Genomic DNA, 20982 nt, shown 5'->3' with positions numbered 1-20982 from the left:
TAAAAAGGCAAAAAGGACTAGTTCTCAGAAGCAGTAATACAAAATGCAGACCAGCAAGTTGACATAACCCAGAAAGGAAGAAAGGTAGTCAACGCCACATCTTTCATTCTCTCTAATGTATACTTAACTAAGCTCCCAGTGGGGTCATTACCAGTAACTGGATGTCATCTAGGTTACTGGACTACAGTGAGTGCCTATTCTGCACATGCATGCATCTTGGTCCTAGAGCCAGGGCAGTGGAAGAGTAGAGCTTCAGAGAAACTCATTATCTGATACTCCGAGAGGCTTGTCAAGGATGCACATGCCAATTCAGTGGGAAATGTGGCTTCATGGCTGTGAGAGGTTAGGGGCCAAAGTCTTCCCATGAGTTAACAGAGTGAGTAAGGGGTCTAGCAGGCAGCAAGGACTGCTGTGGCCAGGATTCATCAGGCAGAAATGGCTCAGAACTTCCCAGCTTCCTGTCAGTCTGTACGCACTAGGAAAAGAATCCATTGTGAGAGCCTAAACAACAGGCTCATTGGCTGATATAGAAAGCCGAAAAGTTGAACATGCGGGTCCATGGATATTTTATAAACCTTCTTTTGTAAGTCTTTGGAAATTCCAATGATATTCATGTTACATCCTGAATTGTTTAAATAAAAATTTGACATAAAGATTTGGGGTGGGGTTGGGGATTTAGCTCAGTGGTAGAGCGCTTGCCTAGCGAGCGCAAGGCCCTGGGTTCTGTCCCCAGCTCCGAAAAAAAGAAAAAAAAGATTTGGGGTACAGTTGGGCATCGTGCAATGTGACTTTAACCCCAACCCTGGGGAAAGCAGAGGCAGGTGAATTTATGTTAGTTCAAGCCCAGCCTGGTCTATATAGCAAGTTCCAGGCCAGCCAGGGATACACAGTGAGACCCCATATCACAAATTAAATATCCCTTAATAAAAGATAATGGTGCAAAGCTACAGCTAGTGAGAAAGAATACATTCTGTGGAGTACTGCATGGCAGGATGTATCTAATACTATCATTTATAAATCAAATTGGTGAGCCAGACCTGATGCTGTGGAACTGTGATCCCAGCTACTCCAAAGGCTGAGGCAGGGGCATTACACGTTCAAAGCCTCCTGGGGCACAAAGTGAGGTCATAGCTAGCCTGGGTTACTTAGTGAGTCCCTGCTTTGAAAAGTAAAAAGAGGATAGGAGACATAGCCCAGTGGGAGAGCACTTGCTTGCGTTCAAGTCCTACATTTAACCTCCAGTGCTCCCAGATGAATCAATCAAATAGCTGGAGGAGAGGACTCGAATGCTGTCATCCTAGGAAGAAATAATTGATTCAGATGACGAAAAGCCTAAGTATACTATCTAGGTCACTGCATAGTGTATACAAAGTATTGAACACAACAGGCAGGGATCATTAGTTTTCTTTTTAATTTACAACACGACTTTGTGTGTACTCTATCGTGCAATTACTGCAATCCGGCTCATCCGTTGGTGTCCCAAACCATCCATTCTCTTAGCTACAGTAGCGTCCACCCTGGCATGTCACAAGCTATGTTGGTCCCAAAATGGATCATTCAAGGCTTTGACCTAGAGGAGATAACCATCAAACACATTTTTTTCTAATTTCATCCCCATGTCTAATACAATGAAAAATATCCCGTTTTAACAAAAAGAGAGATGGCAGATGGGCTGGTGTGTTTCCACAGCCTCTGTACACGGACAGTCCATGCTCATGGTTAGACAAGAATCCCTGCTCCCTAAGATCCAGGAGGATTGCAAACAGGTCCCAGTGGGGACAAAAGAGGAAACCAGAAAGATTGGAGCTCAGTTGCTCTTGATTGGTAAACAGGCACTGTCTAAATTAATTTGCTGTGATCCCTGTTTTTTTAAAAATAAATAAATAAAAGTGCCACAGACCGGGGGTGGGGTGGGGTCTCTAATGACAGTTGGTGTCCTCATGGTTCTGAAGGCTTCTGGAAGTCCAAGACCAAAGTGTTGGCAAGAGTTGGTTCCCTATGAGGGTAGTTAAGGACGAGATACTCCAAGCTATCTCATTGGCTTATTGATGTCCATGTTACTAGTCTAATAGAACCTTCTCTCTTCAGTGCTTTGTGTGAATTTCCCATACGTTGTTTTAGTTGACTAGAAGGGAGTGGAATAGACTTGACAATGAGAGTAGACCCCTCATGTAGAAGAAAGCCATCTTCTCGTTTGTGTGTGTATATATGTATGTCTATCTGTTTGTGATACCTAACAGGCCACAATTTAAAGGAGTTCATGGCCCAAAACTGTGGTTACTGCTACTCAAAAAGTAGAAACCATAGAGGTAATACAATCCTCGGGCATACTCACCTTCCCACTGTGTTTGCACTTGCAGAACATCACAATCGAAGGGGCATCCATTGTGGATGGTGACAATGCAGCCACAAACGGGGTGGTCCACATCATCAACAAGGTAAAGATGCCCCTACTGAACAGGCAGAGCTGTTTCCCCTCTGTGATGCCTTGCTATAGAGTGCTGTTTGGCCAAGTAAAGAGTACTTGTCCTGGGTATCAGTGAGCTTCTCGTTTGATGGCTTCATTGTTTTTTCTAGACCCTCGTGAAGGCTCTCTTCGTTCAGTCACACTTTGCTATAACTCACCCAACCTGTATTTGCAGCAGGGCCTCTGTCATATGTGGCCTTACATACACATTCTCTCTTGTACACGCAGACACTTTTAGAGGCACAAGTCTAAACTCAAGAAGAAGGGGAAAAGCAATTTGTTATCACTATTCACTTCCCTCCCTGAACTATTGTAACATAAAAAGGGGGATGGGAGGGCACAGAAATGCCTAAGAGAAAAAAAATAAGAAAGCACAGAAAAACGGCCATAAGGTTTTCATTTTTACATAAGTCCCAATTCACTAGTATTCATAGGTATTAAAAAATGGGAGGGGCTGGGGATTTAGCTCAGTGGTAGAGCGCTTACCTAGGAAGCGCAAGGCCCTGGGTTCGGTCCCCAGCTCCGAAAAAAAAAGAACCAAAAAAAAAAAAAAAATGGGAAATGGAGGCTGCAGAGATGGCTGAGCAGTTAAAGGGATCCTAAGTTTAAATCCCAGCAACCACATGGTGGCTCACAACCATCTGTAATGGAATCCAACACCCTCTTCTGGTGTGTCTGAAGACACCAACAGTGTACTCATATACATAAAATAAATAAATCTTTTTTTAAAAAAGGGAAGTGGGTTTATAAGCTAACCCATAATTTTTAGTCACTGTATTAGGATCTTCACTTTAAAAGAAATTTTCAGCACAGTGGAAATGTTCAGAAAGTAGGCGGCTAGGGAAACATATAGGGGAATTGTATTTTTTTTTTTTGGTTCTTTTTTTCGGAGCTGGGGACCGAACCCAGGGCCCTGCGCTTCCTAGGCAAGCGCTCTACCACTGAGCTAAATCCCCAACCCGGGGAATTGTATTTTAATTAAAATTGTTCTCACATAACATTTATATATTCAATTTTCCAAAGACTTAATTCAACTATTTCTGTTAAAAAGAGAGGTCATTTGTAAGTCTCCATAGTTGGTAAAGTGCTTGTCACACAAGCTTGAAGGGCTGAATTCAGACATCCAGTATCAAATAAAAGGCTAGGTATAACTTCATGGGTCTGTAACAGAAAAATCTTTACCCAGCCGATCTGAAATACTGAGCTCCAGACTCAGTGAACACGAATGCATACACACTCACCTTTTCTCCCTTCTTACATATTTCAGATGGACACAAGTTCCTTAGTAAGATCATACCTCAACCCATAACTCTGCGCTTCTTACCATGGGTTATTAAACCCCAACCCTTCTGTGACAGTCTTGGTTTGAGCTTTTGACTAGCTATTTATCTTGTGGAAGTCATACAGAATCTCTACAAGTCTCATTTATCTTCTTTGGTGAGGATTAAATAGCACCCTCTACTTCAAGGCTTGCCACTGAAGGGCCCTCAGTAAATGCTGGCTTGATGTCTGTCTCCCTTTGAAACCCCATGGGATTTTCTATATGGAGCTTATTGGCATAACCATCAATTATCCTATACCGATGCCTGCTCCCCGAGACCCTTCAGTGACTAGATCCTGGAGACGCGTGGCCACATCTCTGTGTCCCTCATGAGAACAATACCTTGTTCTATGTATAACTGGAATTTCTGCAGGTCCATTAGGTTCCAGGCACAATGCCAAGTATCAACCCCAAACTGGTGTCCCTTTTGTTTTTTATAACATTAAAATGGTGAGTGCTAAATTGTCCTGATACTAAAGATCAGACAACACTCCAAGGTAAGTAACTGGGCTAAGGAAGAATTTTCATGAAAAGTTCATGATTGTTCTCTTCTTAGCCCTTGGATTGTGTCACGCCCTCATGAACTCCTCTCGTCAATTGGCATCACGCCACCTTTGTTAGTACATTATATATGGTTGTGTACGCTGTGTGCTATATAAAGATGCAGCCAACAGGGGATGGAGGTGATAGTACTTTGCTCGCTTTGTACCCATGTGGAGTTAAAAGCTCCTCAAGCAGGAGAAGCTTTTGGAAAGTCTGGCCTTCATAAATGTATACTGTTGCAACATGAACATAAAGCCATCAAGGTCTAGCAGACCACCTCCTCCCAGCTCTCAAATCTGTTATGCCTATCTAATCCAAAGCCCCGCCCCACTTCAGCTCTGCTATATTACTAAGGAAGTTATAGAGAGACGGAAGGCTAAAATAAAGAGAGGCTAGGTCTGACTTAGGTGGTGTCTTAGTTAGGGTTTCTATTGCTGCAATGAAACACCATGATAAAAAAAAAAGCAACCTGGGGGTAGGGGGGGAAGAGTTTGACTTATAATGTTTCCACATCACAGCTCCTCATCAAAGAAGTCAGGACAGGAACTCAAACAGCAGGAACTTGGGGGCAGGAGCTAATGCAGAGGCCATGGTGGGGTGCTGCTTACTGACTTACTTCCCCTGGCTTGCTCAGCCTTTCTTATAGAACCCAGGACCATCAACCCAGCGATGGCACCACCCACAGTGGGAGGGGCCCTGCTCCATCAATCACTAATTAAGAAAATGCCCTACAGGTCTGACTCCAACCCTAGCTTATGGAGGCACATCCTTAGTTGAGATTCCCTCCTATCAAATGACTTTAGCTTGTCAAGTTGACATAGAACTATCCAGCACAGGTAGGAGTGTGTTTATTCATGGCCATCTTGTCACCCATTTGTATAAATGCCAAAATACTACATATGATGGGATACAGACCCTTATGTGGTAGAAACTACTACATCATAGTCCCTTAATCCTGGAGCTGCTTGGTCTGGCCACAAGGGAAACTAATCTTTTAGCAGGAAACTATCATCCCTAACTCTAAGAGGATATAAAAATGTAGGGCAGGATCGTTATAGCTGCTTTTTGCTGAGGAGGGTCTTTGTCAGAGGAGGTACTTCTGGGTCTGTTAAATAGGGAATCTTCAGGTCACATAGCAGGGGGAGTCTTAATAAGCTGCAATCGATCATTCAATTGCTGTCTGCATTCTTTAAGAGACTTGGAAGATAATTATTGTTGAAAGTAAAACCATGTGATTTCTAGGAGGGTTGAGTTATAGGGAGAAACAGTGGGTTGGCAAGAGGAAGTGGGCATACTGATTTAGGGTGACAGTGACTAGTCACATTTCTAGGACTGCTGTACAGAAATGAGATAGTAGTAGAAGGGAGCTACAGAAAGCATCAAAGGAAGAGACAGGAGAAAGGGGGGACTAATGTGAAGAATTGTATCCAGCCCAGGCTGAAAGAGATAAAGATGCCCTTTAGCCAGTTTCTTCACAGCATCTAAAAGGTCTACTGCAGCTGTATGAAGAACAAATGTAGCTGTTGTAGGGTAAGAGCTATTAGGAGTGTTTATGTGGAACATTTTATTTGTATATAGGGTGAAGTTCAGTAAGTAAAATATTTAAAAGATAGAATAAAAACCTAAGAGGGTAACAAGGAGGAAAGAAGTGGTCCAAGAAAGAAAGCTTCCAAAAACTCAAAAATGTTTGTCTTCTTCTAATCTAGATGCTGGAAACAATCTACAAAGAAACCAAATAGCAAATACCAAATTTCTAGGTCTCCTGATCTCTGTCGCTATTCAACTCTGCCTTTGTAATACAAAGTCGGCCTCAGACAACATGTAAAATAAATGTGTCCCAAAGTAAACTTTATTTTTTGGCAGTGGTATAACAAATTTTAATTCACAGTAAACACTCTGAAAATAGGTAAAAAAAAAATAGTAATAATAACAAAAAAGTCTTAACAAGCTATCAGAATTGACTAGTGTGTACCAATAGTCAGAGCAGATTCACAAGTGCCTAAATGCATGCTACAAATATTACAGGCAAATATTACATTTTAAAAAATCCACATAGCAACACTGTAATACTTCCTCTAGCCCCACACCCTGGGAACTTCACCTGAAGGGAGACAAGCTCCTCCTTCACACATCAAAGGGCAATGATTCCATGGACATTCAAAAGCAGGTAGGTCAATCTCCTGACAGGCGAACTACGATTAGGAAGGTGGACTCAGTTTAAGCCATGCTAAAACAGATGTAACAATTTTTTATACTCGGAACCTAATACAAGACAGTTGAGTCAACTGTTAATAAACAGGTACTACTCCCTCCCCATGGCAGTTTCTTATTCCAAGATAGAGCAGAAAAAGAAAACCATAATGAGTTTGAAGAAAAGAGTATGTTAAAAGAAGAAAAAAAGAGGGATTTGTAAGAAATATAAAATATGAGTTTTTTTCTATCAAATACTATACAATTTGTGTTTAGGAGTTAATCCTCCCCCACCGCACTTCAAGTAAAACTTTTATTTACTCAAAGGTCCTATTTCTATTCTAAGAATTTGATAGCCTGAAGCAATGACCCTTTCCTCCTTGGAGCAGTAACTCCTTTCCCCTTCCTCCATTTTCTTATGCACTCATTCTTTTAGACTAGCAGAGGTCAGACCCCCCAGCCAATGAGGAAAAGATAAAATTACCACCTTCCTCAGAATAAAAACCAAGTACACTTCCTCTGTGTATTCCTTCTTCTTGAGCACATCCTCTTGATCAAAAGTAGATTTGGGGGTTTTTCGGTTAGTTGGTGGTTTTTTGTTTGTTTGTTTTACCAGAGGTGTGGGGTAGGGCTGGGTGTAGGGGCTGAGCAGTAATTCCAGACCTAAGCTGACTGGTCTGCAATACTATGCTCTGTGCTGGTGCTTTATATTGTGTGGAAAACAGAGGGTTTGACATCCACAGAACAGTAACACAATAACACAGACTCCTTGTAATACCTGAACTACTCAGGCATTACTGGGATACCTGGGCCAGAGGAAATTCCATCTTCCCAACTGTAACACATCTACTAAGTTGCTCCAACCATGAAGACAGAGTTCCTGATCTACCCCTTTTATCATAAGCCTGACACCTGTACTCAAGAAGGATCCACACACAAGGACAAGAATTCTATACATGAGTCCATAGCACTTTCCTCTTACTTGCTTATGAGCAGTTCAAGTAAGAAAGAATTCTCTGTGTGTCTTTTTAAAGTCTATTCTAAAGGTGCTTAAAAATTGTATTAGCTTTTAATGGAGAAATGATTTGTCACTATAAAGTTCACAAGGGAATGCATTCCTGCCCCTTCAAATACTTGACTTATTAAATAACATTATGAGCTACACATCAGACCCTGAGATGGAGATATTTTTAATAATGAAACATTTAGTTTTTCTATGAGTTGTGTTTTTTTTTAAGATTTCAGGACAAACCTGAAAATATAAATCAAAATTATAATGTGGTAAGCAAATACTAACAGAAGTTAATATTTAAAAATGTGCTTAGAAAGCCACATACATGACAGTGCCCTCTTCTCTAAACACTGCTATGCCCTTGGCTGCTGCCTCTAACACTCCAAAACAATGCTCTTATTTTCAACTAATCATTTACAAACAAGTAAAAATGTCCTAAAATGAAAAGACAAGTATCTGTTGGCCAGGTTATTTATCATTTGGAGCTCCTAGGAATAAGGAATATATGGAATACCAAAACTTAATTCACATGGTAAGGTTCGGAAATACCAAAACTTAATTCACATAGTAGGTTGCAGGGGCGACTTAGGAATAACTGCTGAGACAGAACTACAGGGATCAGTACATTTGGAGTAATATTTACTTCTTAACCCAAGTATTCCTGAGCACCTGCAACACCCAGAAAAGCCACAGAAAACAATACAAAGAGCAAAGGAGGGTACAACACAGACTACTGCCCAGGACTTTAAACTGAGTTTTGTGGTTCAAAGTTCAGTCTGTGTTTAACATTTTTAAGTTCAGACATATTAAAACCTAGAAGTACCGAGGGTCTGTGGACTTCTATTGCTTTTAAGCAGATATATCTTCTTGTTCCAAAAAACAAAGCCACATTAATTTTGTCCATTTTCAAGAATAAAGACAACAGTTCTACTTCTTTTCTGGTAGGATATGGTTTCTTATGGAAATAATCTTTAAGAAACTGCTTTTTTTTCTCATGGCAGTCTCTATATTTTTGGGGATCTAATGCTAGGATCTGGAGTAAATCATCATTGACCACTAGTCCCTGACTTGTGCTTTCATTCCTTTGTCTCTTCAAAGGTACAGCGTTAGTCCCTTCTTCTAGACCTGAGGGTGCATTACCCTTTAGTACATGCAAGGAATCTTCTCTATCCCTCCTATGGTCTTCTGCCCCCAAATGGCCATCTGGCCACTTTCTTTTTACAGGACAGGTAGAATCAAGAATCTTTTTCCCATTAACAAACTGTTGCTCCCTGCTCTCAACAAAACTAGACTGAACTTGGTCTGAGCTGTTGCCTTTAGGAGCATATTCACAATACAGCAAATGAAGAGAGATGGCTGCCATAGTCAGGTTTCCAGAATAGACTCCACGACAGTGGACACACCTGAAGATGGGGGAACTGAGCCCTGTGTAGGCCACTGGCATAATATGGTGTCTGTCCTTCAAATGTAACACGTAGGCATCAGCTATTATGAATATGCTCAAACAGAGAGGACAGGTCAGCTCTTGTTCGCTGAGCTTAGGTACAGCCTTAACCTGAGACCTCACCTTAACATACAAGGGTACCAGTGATGTGGAGTATATCCCTGAAAGGATAGCCAGGCAGATCTCCTGTTCTCCAATCATCTCTTTTGGCAAAGTGATGATGAAATCAAGATGGGGGACCAACAGGTTGCCATTAGCATCCAGGCTTAATTGGGAGCCCCTGTTACTATAATCCAAAGACAGCTTCTTCCTCCCAAGGTGTTTAATTCTGCTATGCTCCAAAAGATCCTGAATGTTGTGGAAAGTACATGGGCAAAACAGGCACCCCAAGCCATGTGTAAGTAAGTGGTACATTAACTCCTCCTCTGAGACTAAGCATTTGCAGGAGAGGCAGCGCATGGCTTTCTCTCTTGTCCATTTCAGAAACGGTGCACACACAGCCAGCTTTACTGGTTCAAGCTTCTCACTGGAGTTAAACTCACTTTGTCTGTGAACCACTTCCATGTGGGCCTGGTAGACATTAGACGGAAAGAACACCTTGCAAACTGGGCAGATTTTCCACTGGTTGGCCTGTCTGACCTCAGGTGAAGAGACCCGAACAAATATATTCTGGTCTGCAGTGCTTACCCGCCCCTGTGAGGAAGACAAGCTGGGTAGAGCACTGGACCTCTGTGTACTCACACTAGGGGAGAGAAATTTGTGGGGCCCCTGGGGCGGAGTGATAGTCGTAAGGCTAGCACCCTGAGGAATAGGCAGAGTGATGGGAATGGGGTCCAGCATGTAAATGGGCTTCCCATTAACCTGTGTTCCTGTTGGAAGGAGCTTCCTAAAACCAGAGCCTGACTTGAGGAACAGGGTATTCTGTGAAACTTCAGCTCTCACTGATTGGCTCACTGGCAGGAGACTGGGACCAACAGACTGTGTAAGCTGAAGCACACTGGGTCTAACTGGTGGACCTGCAGGAAGGACTCCTGATGTAATAGGCTGACCAAGCAGAGGAATACGAGAGCTCACACCCTGGTTTACAGAGCCATCCGAGACCACCAGCTGTTTGCGGGACAGCAACCCAGATGGTGCCAAATGATCTGTAGGGAGAACCCTAAAAGACACTGTCTGACAAGAGGGGAGAACCTGTGATGAGACAGTCTGACCTATATGAAGAACCCTGGACTGGACTGCTTGGCCAGTGGGAAGAACCCCAGAAGCTGCTGTCTGTGCAGGAATCACAGAAGCCGGGGTCATCTGACCTTCAGGAAGGACTGCCAATGAGACCACCTGGCCCACAGAAATAGTTCCTGGTGTTGTGGTCTGCAGAACCCCATTACTGACAGAAAGACCAGAAGAAGGGGTATCCGGCCTGGTCAGTCTGCTTGTGGGCCCCACTGATCTTACTAGAGGACCCAAAGGTAGAATTGTAGACCCCATGGGCTGTGTTAAGGGTAAAATCCCAGGTTGGATGGCTTGACTCATTGGGATATTGCTCATTCCAACAGACTTATTCACAGGCCCAAGTGGCCGACTCACAGGTAGTGCAGGAACATCTACAGGCTTATTAGGTGAAGCCCTGCCTGAGAAAATGACAGTTGAGGGGACTGAAGGCTGCAGTGTGAGGCTGGTCTGGCTAACAGGTAGAGGGCTTGAGACAAAAGCCACATGGGACTGAGTAGTATTAGATAGAGAATGGGTGAGACTCCAGGAAGATCCTGGAACCCCCACCCGTGGCTGTACATGGGCAGAAGTCACAGGTTGGGCCAAAGTCACTGGCTGTACCATGGATAGACTTGGGGTATTCTGTGGCAAGGTAAGATGGGGCCAAGGTGGCTTTGATGAAGTAGTTGTATGTAGAGCACTGCTGTTTGGTGGTCTAGACAAGCCTGACTGTGGCTTTGGAGCAATGGTCACTTGCTTCAGAAGCCCAGTCCTCTTGTTGTGTTCTGAAATCACAGACCTCAACTTATTCTCCAAATTCTTGTGTACATCTGATGTTAAAATATGGGACATGAGCTCTTCCTGGCTACTCATAGTGGTACTACACTTTTTACAATAGAATCTTTCAGGTGGTAGAGTGTTTACCCCAGAAAGAATAGCAGCTTTTGGCTGCTGCTGGTCTTCTTTAGTTTGAAGGCCAATGTAGGCATTAAGTAAAGAATGAAAATGGGTGATCAGCACATGCTTCTTCATGCTACAGAAGGAAGTGTTGGAAAAGTTACATTTTAAACAAGTAAAATGTTTTACATAACCCTTCAATGACTTCCCATTTCCCAGAACTTTCTCCTTTGGGCTGTGAACTTTCCCAGCAGGTTCATGGAACAACCAGAAGTGCCTGCTCACCACATCAGGCCGAGAAGCAAATGAGCAATCTGGACACTGGATCTGCAGCTCTTGGTCCACCTCATCTTCATGACAATGATTCAAATGATTTTTGAGAGAAGCAAGCACATTTGCTGAGTATTTGCAGAGGCTACAGCAGTATGGCTTGGTTCTGTATCTCACTTTCTTTCTGACAAGTTCCCTTGAAGCAATATCTGGCCAAGATGTATTATAAAAGTATCTGTCACTTGGGCCAAAGCCTTTAAGGTCCTTCAACAATTCTTTGCAGCCAGCAAGTCCAATATTCAGGAGAACGCTCTTCACCCATGGCCGCATACTTCTGATTTGGTCCAGATTTTCCACAGGAACTTGAAACATTTTTGAAATGTTCTGCCCTGCAATAAGGGAGCCTCTGCCTCAGTGACAAAGTTCTCAGCCGTGGAAACTGGCCTGTACCCGCCTCCTTTCCCAGGGCCTCCTGTCACACACTGACTGCCTTGTGCCACATCCCTCTCTCCTGCCTCCAGTCACACCCTAGTCTTTCCCTGGCCTAAAGTCACACACTGACCACCTGGCACCCTAGTCTTTCCCAGGCCTCCAGTAATACACGGGCATCTTCAGGCCTCAGCCCTCCAGTCACTTGCCTCCTCGAACCTTAGTCTTTCCCTGGCCTCCAATCAGACAGACATGGGCCTCCTCACACCACAGTCCTTTGCCTGGCCTCCAATCACACAAAAGTCTCCTCAGGCCACAGCCTTTCCCCGGCCTCCAGTCACACACTGACTGCCCTTCCAGTAACATTCAGGCCTAGCGCCCTAGTACTACCCCCCCACCCCCCGCCTTCCAGTCACACACACACTGAACGCCTAACACAGGCCTCGGCCCTTCCCAGGCCTCCAATCACACACGGGCCTCCAGTCAGACATTGACCACCTTCTCACTACAGCTCTTCCGCAGCTTTCGCGCCACAGCCCTTTCCCGGCTTCCAGTCAGTCATATACTGACTACTTCCCGCCACAGCCCTTTCTGGCCCAACTCACACCACAGCCCTTCTGGGAGGCGGGGTCAGTCACACACGGGCCTCACACCACACAGCCTTTCTCTGTCCTCCAGTCACACTCAGACTCCGCGCTATGGCCCTTCTCCCCACCCTTCCAGTCACACACGGGCCTCGCGCCACAGCCCTTCCTGGCCTCCAGTCACACACTGACCACCTCTCACCACAGCCCTTTCCCGGCCTCCAGTCACACTCCAGTCACACACTGCCTACTTCGCGCCCTGAACCCCTAAACCTTCACTTACACTGGGAGGCCCTCAAGCCTCTCCTCAGCTTGCTAGTCGGAGCTGCTCACCACTCGTCTGTCTTCCCGCACTGGCATGTGCGAGAAGATGGCGGCCAGCTATTATAGGAAGTGACGTCTCCTCATTTGCATACTCACACCAGACAGCCAATGGCATGAAGAGGGCTTGAGGGTCTTCCTGGGCTTCGCCTTTTCCTCTTCCGCCCGCCGCGAGGAGTTGGTTTTTCACTTATGCCCGCTGCCTGTGTTGTGTCGTCTCCTGCCACATGCTTAGCTCTTCAAGGACAAGATCCGGTCCCCAAACAGATTAGTGTTGCCACATCCTGAGCCATACTAGACACCCAATAAATGTCAGCTCACGACTGAATGAGGAAAGTCAGAAAATGTTACAGCACTGAGGGTTTCTGCTTGACAAGGTTCTAGAACAAGAAGACAGAACTAGTTAGCTTGGCCAGAGGGTTAGCTGTACTAGGCTACGTGGACCAGAGAGATGACAATATGAATACATAGGGACTGGTTGGGAGATGAGGAAGGAGAGGAATATGCTGCTGTTAACTCTTTTTTTTTTTTTTTTTTTTGGTTCTTTTTTTCGGAGCTGGGGACCGAACCCAGGGCCTTGCGCTTCCTAGGCAAGCGCTCTACCACTGAGCTAAATCCCCAACCCCTCTGCTGTTAACTCTTAACAACGGAATGTAATTTATGGCAATGGAGACAAAAAGCTCAGACAGGATGTGGTAACACATGCCTGTAATCCCAGTATTCAGGAAGTTCAATCAGAAGGACCACAGAAGGTTTAAAGTCAGCCTGGATTCAAAAGTGGGAAGAAACAAGAGGGGATCAAATAGCTGGAACAATGTATTAGCGCGCGCGCATGCGCATGCGCACGCGCACACACACACACACACACACACATATACACACACACACACGCACACACACACAGACACACACACGCACACACACACAGACACACACACACACACAGACACACACACACACACACACACGGACCGGGGAGGGGGATCTAAATATGTTAAAATGCCCTATCTTTTTATTTTTATCAAGCAAAACATTTTTACAAGCAAGTTAGGTCACTGGCTTATTGTAGACTTAAGGTTCTCGGGATAAGAAACAAAGAATTAACAGGATAATTTAATAAAAGCTAGAAGGGATTCCTTAGTGGGATCCATACAGTCTTTTGTAAGGATGAAATTTTCTCTAAATGGAGGACAAATTAAAGGGAAGACTTAAAACTGAACTATCATTTCTAAGTTCCTTCCAGACTTTGCATTCTGGAATAATCCCTTGTTCTATAAATAATCAAAATGTCTTCAGATTTTTTATAGCTTTCCCAAGAAGCCAACAGAACTTCTATAGTTACTAGTGAACAGCAATGTTTCCAAAGTTTCCTAAGTAGAGTTTTGGGGTTTCTTTTGCCAGGTGCTGGTCCCCCAAAGAGGCCTAACTGGCTCTTTACCAAGTCTACTCACCCGTCTGGAGCAGATGCCCGGCTATTCCATTTTCCGAGGTTACATTATTGTAAGTACCATGTTCTCTGTGTAACCATCTTGTCAAGCAGTCTGGGGACTGGAACCCCAGACTGGCTGTCCTGTCTTTGTTTTGCAGCATTACAACCTGGCAAGTGCAATCGAGGCTGCAGATGCTTATACTGTGTTCGTGCCAAACAATGAAGCCATCGAAAACTATATCAGGGAGAAGAAAGCCACATCTCTAGTAAGTGTGTCAGCCCCAGCAGTCAACATCCTCTAAGATTCATTTTAGGCTGGGCTGTGGGCACAGACCTTTAATCTCAGCACTTGGGAGACAGAGGCAGGCAAATCTCTGTGAGTTTGAGGCCAGCCTGATCTACAGAGCTAGTTTCCAGACAGCCAGAGCTATACAGAGAAACCTTGTTTCAAAAAATCAGAAAAAAAAATGTTTTTAATGGTGTTGGGGGGAGGGGTTGGTACATGAGTACAAATGCCCTCAGAGGCCAGAGGTGTTACATCCAAAGGTGTTATAATTTCCCTGAAGCTGGAGTTCCAGATGGTTGCGAGCTACCTGATATGGATATTAGGAACTGAGCCAGGGCTTCCCTGAGAGTAATACTCACAGTTAACTCCTGAGCTGCCTGTCAATCGTCATCAATATTTTCAACTCACCAGTCATATGCCATTTCATGTTCTTGTCAAAAACCTATTCTATGTACTCTATGTACTTAATAGTGATCCAAGCATGTCACAAACCTTCCCATGTCACAGCTGCCATGAACACACACACACACACACACACACACACACACACACACACACACACACACACCAGAGAGAGAGAGAGAGAGAGAGAGAGGGAGAGACTAAAATATTTAACAAAAAAATGTAAACTGAAGACATTTACTTAGTGTTCATTAGAGTATGTCTTCTCTTTTATACATAGAAAAAATGGCTTTAATATCTCATTGGGGATACAAAATGAAATCAACTGAAAATACTAATTTGCATATCAAAGAACCCTTTATAATTATAGTCTAAACCACTTATGTAGGCAGAAACCACTGTGCATTTGTTTGTAGATTTCTAACACCAGAAAGGAAAAAACAAAAAAACAAAAAACAAAAAACAAAAAAAAAAACACAAAACACCCCTTTTGCCACTGCAAAAAAAAAAAAAAAGTCTTTAATTCCAAAAGTCTTTGCATCAATGTAAAGGATTGCAGGTATTTTGGACAGTGTTTTTAAATGCTTATTTCTACTTGGGAGTATTTTGTTTTCATAGTAATTAAAATACTCGGAGCTACTTTCCTATTCTCACCCCTCATATCCTTTTAAAACTATTCTATCCAAAAATCTGTAACTCCATGGCACTAACTGCTAAGGCTCGCCTCGCGTTGAATATTTGAGGCTGAAATAGTTGTAATCTTAAATCATTTTTAAAAACCTGCTCACCTCTTTCATTGTGCCATCTAGACGTTCTTAAGCATCCGACCTAGAAATTCACGACTCACCCTATTACCTGACTCTTCTGTGCCCTGATGTCTTGCACATGGAAAGCCACTTCTTTGCAACCCCATGGTTCTGGCAAGTAGAGCTGGGTATAGCCAAGTAGCCAGTTCACTGACTGACTTTTCCTTGTATGTGTGGTGCAGAAGGAAGATATTCTACGGTACCATGTGGTCCTGGGGGAAAAGCTCCTGAAGAATGACTTGCATAATGGCATGCACCGAGAGACCATGCTGGGGTTCTCCTACCTCCTCGCCTTCTTTCTCCGCAATGACCAGGTAACATCCTTCTAACAAAACTCAAGAACAGGTGTCTCCATTACTATCAACGCTCATCTCTTCTGTACAGAAGAGTACCTCCAGTAAGCCTTATCCACCAGAAAAAGTTGTTTCCATTGAATCAGAAAGCAGTGAATAAACTATATAGTCAATATTCCACTCACTTGCCCTGGGATCAGCCTTCAGAGAACCAGTGTCTTAGTTAGGGTTTTTCTGCTGTGAACAGACAACATAACCAAGGCTACTCTTATAGGACAACATTTAATTGGGGTCGGCTTACAGGCTCAGAGGTTCAGTCCAGTATCATCAAGGTGGGAGCATGGCAGCATCCAGGCAGGCATGGTGCAGGAGGAGCTGAGAGTTCTACATCCTCATCTGAAGGCTGCTAGGTGAAGACTAGCCTCCAGGTAGCTAGGATAAGGGTCTAATTCCCATGCCCACCATGACACACCAGCTCAAACAAGGCCACACTTCCTAATAGTGGAACTCCCTAGGGCGAGCATATACAAACCATCACATTCCACTCCCTGGCCCCCATAGGCTTGTTCAAACACATACCTAGCTATAGCATAATAAAAAGTACATTTAGCCCAACGTCCAAAGTCCCCTAGTCTATAGCAGTCTCATATGCAATGTTAAACGTCCAAAGTTCAAGGTCTCTTCTGAGTCCCTTAACTGTAATCCCCAGAGCAAGACAGGAAGCCAGCCGGGCAAACTCCAAACTCTGCATCTCTGTGTCTGATGTCAAAGTGGTCTCCAGATCTCCAACTCCTTTTTCATTTTTGTTGACTACAACAGACTTCTTTTCCTGGGGCTGATTCCACTCCCTGTTAGTGTAGGGGAGTGGGCTGTGAAAGGTACCCTGATTCCTGGTTAAGGTAGGTCAAATTCCTGGGGGACCCTAAGGGATGGCAGGTGCATTCCTGGTCTCTCAGGAGATCAGGGCCTTCTCACGTAGCTGCAGAACCCGCCCCCAAACACACACACACACACACACACACACACACACACACACACACACACACACACAACCCCCTGTAGAGAGGTTTGAGACAGATCAGTCGCATAGGGCAACGCCCCAAGTCCCTCCTCCACAGGTGAGGATGTGACCACAGGTCCTGTAGGCTGAAGACAGATCAGTCATGGAAGCAGGACCACGCCCCCAAATATGTAGATGAGGTCTTCCCAAGTTCTCAGGCCAAACCAATAGAAAGTACCCGCTGTCAGACACTGACCCATCCGAAAACTGTATTTAAGAATTATGTTCAAAAGGATTAAAGATGTGCAAGAATTATTCCATCATATGAGAGCTTCTGTCATAAGAGCTGTAACACCACCACTTGGGGAAGAGATCTGCTCTCCTGAAATCACTGCCAGAAGCTCTCCTGCACCCCTTGCCAGCTAGTCAGTCTCCTGCTGCCTCAGCCCAGCCCGAGCAACTGAAGTGGCAATGGCAGAAAGGAACAGCAGTGGGGGAGCAAAAGCATCCCCCCTCCCCTACCTGAGTTCTCTCCCCCTCACCCAAACCTGAATACCTAGCTGGGCCAGAGATTTCCATGGAAAGCCCTAGGTGCACAGCCCCATATGTTAGCAGGTTCCTCAGCAGATATCCCACGGCTCTAGCATCTTAAACATCTTGGGGTCTCCAAGGCAACATTAATGTTACAGCTTCTTGCTCTAGTGTCTGGGATACACACATGATCTTCTGGGCTCCTCCAAAAGGCTTGGATCACATCTCCAGCTCTCCCCTCTGTAGCACTGTAGGCTCTGGTTGTTCTTGGTGGTCATCCTATGGTACTGACATATCCAATATATTGGGGTCTCTGCTGCAACTAAAACTTCATCTATAGCCTCTCATAGGCTCTTTTCATGGTTCCAGGCCTCAACTCCTTTGCATGACCCCTTCAGTCCTGGGCAGTTAACTGCAATTGAGGCTGCACCTTCACCAATGGCCTTCCGTGGCCCCTCATTGTGCCAAGCCTCAGCTGCTCTCCATGACCCCTTAATACCTTCAAAACCAGTACCACCTGGGTGATTCTTACATTACCAAGTACAGCATCATAAGGTACAACCTTGACTATCTCTAGAACACAGGGGTTTTTTTTTTTGTGCTTTCAGAAAATACTTCCCAGAAGATTTCACCTCAGTGATACTGGTCTCTTCTTAATTAACACTAATTTCTTAGCTCCAGATAACCAGCATCAATTGTCCCAGTAGTCCTTTCTGTTCTTGATGCTAAAGCCAGAGCCAAATAGCTGGAGTTCTGCTGCATGCTGTGGCTGGAACACCCCCAACCTTATTCTTCTACCAGCTTTCTGTTTTCCAACTCCCTCACTGCCTAAGCTTGGCTATCCTGGAACTTGCTCTGTAGATTGAACTCAGAGATCTACATAGCTCTGTCTCCTGAGTGCTGGGATTAAAGGTGTGTACTACCACACTTGGATTTAAGCTTTACTCTACTTGGAATTTGCTCTGTCCCAAGCTTGTCATTTGCTTGGCTTTGTCTCCTGGGAACTAGACCTGGGTCTAAGCTTTTCATGGCCACTGTTTCTCAAGATCCAGATCAAAGGCATGTGTCTTCCAGCCTTAAGATCTAGATCCTAAGTGTGCCCTCCATTTCTGGATTGTAGTTCATTCCAGACTAAAAATCCAAACTATTCTTTGTTCAACTGCAAACACAAACAATAAACTTAGCTGGATGGGATCCTGCCCTCAGATCACCACTCTCTTAATCTCTTTTTATCCTTGAACATAGAATTCAGCACTGTTTTATTTCCTGGTGCTCCTTTATTATTATTTGAACCATAAATTTTATATTTCTCCATTCTAAGCTTGCTGTTCTTGTTCAAAATACTCTTCATGATCCTTGACCAGAGAACAGTCTCTATTGGGCTTTTTTGAGACTTTCTTTGTCAATGCAATTAATATAAATCACTTTATCTTTGCCCCAAGTAGACTCTTCAGACAAGGGCAAAAAGCAGCCATATTTTTCACCAAAATACAACAAAAACACTCTCTAGGTCACATAGTGAAATTATTCTCCACTGAAACCTCTTGGCCCAGATCTGCACAGTTCAGATCACTCTCAACACAAAGTCTTCCATATTCCTACTAGGATAGCCTATCAAACCCCACTTAAAACGTTCTGCTGCTTTCCAAATCCAAAGTCCCAAAATCTACATTCTTCCAAACAAAAGTATGGTTGGGCCTATCACAACAAAACCCCACTCCCAGTACCAACTTCTGTCTTAGTTAGGGGTTTTATTGTTGTGAGAAGACAACATGGCCAAGGCAACTCTTATAAGGAAAACATTTAATTGGGGCTGGCTTATAGGTTAAGAAGTTCAGTCCATTATCATCAAGGCAGGAACATGGCAGCATGCAGGCAGGTATGGTACAGACAGAGCTGGGAGTTCTGCATCTTCAAATGAAGGCTTCTAGGTAAAGACTGGCTTCCAGACAGCTAGGATGAGGGTCTTATACCCACACCCACAGTGACACACCTACTCCAACAAGGCCACACCTCCTAATAGTGCCATGCCCTGGGCCAAGCATATACAAACCGTCAATGACCTTATCAAGAAAGTTACAAGAAAGGAGTTTTGGAATCTTCCTCCTTAGTTAGGAAAAGCTGATGAGGCCAGGCATGTGACAGTAGAATCCCTGACAGAGGCCCAGAGAGATCAGTGCTTGAAGCTATGGAAGTGAAGCCTGAACTGTGTTAAAAATCCCAACACGTTGGAGATGCCAGGGATATAGAGCCCTGCTGAGGAGAGCTGCAGAAAGAGTGTGGAGCCAACCCAAGAGAGAAGACTATGTTGCAGTCAACATAATTGGAAAGAGTGGGTCACTGAGCTAGCTAAGACAGAAGTTGGAGTTTCCCTGCTGGGTTTCGGTCTTGCTTTGGTCCAGTATTTCCTCACTATGCTCCCCTTCCTCCCTTTTGGAATGGTAATGTATATTCTGAGCCATTTTACGTTGGAAGTATATGATTTGCTTTTTCTTTTTGCTTTTATATGGTGCTATAGATCCCAGAAGCGACATTGGACTTTTGACTTTTAAATGGTCTACAGACTTTGGAAGTTGGACTGAATGCATTTTGCATTATGATATGGCTGTAGGACTATGAGGGTCATGGAGAGGAATGTAGTGATTTGAATCAGAATGTCCTCCATAGGATCGTGTTTGAATGCTTGGTCCCCAGTTAGTGGTACTGTTTGGAAAGGATTAGGAGGTGTGGCCTTGTTGGAGGAGGTGTGGCCTTGTTGGAGGAGGTGTGGCCTTGTTGGAGGAGGTGTGTCACTGGGGATGAGTTTTAAAGTTTCAAAAACCCACACTCTAAGCCTCTCTCTCTCTCTCTCTCTCTCTCTCTCTCTCTCTCTCTCTCTCTCAGTACCTATGGGTTGAAATGTAAAGCTCTCAACTACTGCTCTAGGAAGTGACGGGGACAGGGCAGCCAAAGAATATAAGCACACTATATTGTGAGAACTTGATTGTACAATCTTAGACTTAGAATTAATAATTGATCCTTTAAATTTTCTTCACTGATGCCATCATTGCACTAAGTAATTTTTTATGTAAACTCTAAAAACCTTTTATGTAAAATAAAAAGTCTAGCTAGAGATTTTTTTTGAGGGATCCTTTACTTTCTTCATTACTTGGAGACTAATTTAATTCCAAACATTTTTCTCTGATCCCATATCAGTGTTCAGAATTTCCCTAAATACGTTTTCCTTTTAAATCATTTTTTTCCTGGAATAGAAATTGTCTTATTGATAGAAAGCTCTCCTTTTCTTGTTATTTTTAGTTATCTTCTTTGTTCCCTCAGGTAGAGATGAATATTCAGATGCTGTGGGTTGAGTTATTTTCAGTACTGTGGTTCATTCTCTATTAGCCCAGAAATTTCCTGATTTAGAGCAAAAATAGAGACAATGGACGCTTTGGTTTCACTCTCTTTGTTGAAATGGACGTAGGGGGAGAATGCTGTCTAATTGAGTAGGTGTGTCTCTATCACATTCTCAATGCAACCCCTTAATTCTCTAGCTACATCTCACGATG

The 20982-nt window shown here is 43.9% G+C and overlaps 2 protein-coding genes across 6 annotated transcripts in view; one reads left to right on the top strand and one right to left on the bottom strand.

Moving 5' to 3' along the window:
• Window positions 1-20982, top strand: part of Stab2 (stabilin 2) — a 205696-nt gene that overhangs the window by 124934 nt on the left and 59780 nt on the right. For all 5 annotated transcript variants that reach the window (XM_063263071.1, XM_063263072.1, XM_039078516.2 and 2 more), the window contains 4 exons: window positions 2361-2438; window positions 14089-14187; window positions 14275-14382; window positions 15793-15924. In XM_063263071.1, coding sequence (XP_063119141.1) covers window positions 2361-2438; window positions 14089-14187; window positions 14275-14382; window positions 15793-15924 — 417 coding nt within the window. The remainder of the gene's footprint in view (window positions 1-2360; window positions 2439-14088; window positions 14188-14274; window positions 14383-15792; window positions 15925-20982) is intronic.
• Window positions 6154-13188, bottom strand: Adnp2l1 (ADNP homeobox 2 like 1). The gene is made up of 2 exons (XM_039080501.2): window positions 12650-13188; window positions 6154-11742 (listed from the first exon to the last, which is right to left on the bottom strand). The coding sequence occupies exon 2, from the start codon at window positions 11723-11725 to the stop codon at window positions 8279-8281; it is 3447 nt and encodes a 1148-aa protein (XP_038936429.1). The 5' UTR covers window positions 11726-11742; window positions 12650-13188; the 3' UTR covers window positions 6154-8278.

The sequence above is a fragment of the Rattus norvegicus genome, chromosome 7 (genome assembly GCF_036323735.1).
Source record: "Rattus norvegicus strain BN/NHsdMcwi chromosome 7, GRCr8, whole genome shotgun sequence".
NCBI classification, from domain to species: Eukaryota; Metazoa; Chordata; class Mammalia; order Rodentia; family Muridae; genus Rattus; species Rattus norvegicus.
The sequence above is the reverse complement of the archived record's forward strand: the minus strand, read 5'-3'. Positions and strand labels throughout refer to the sequence as shown.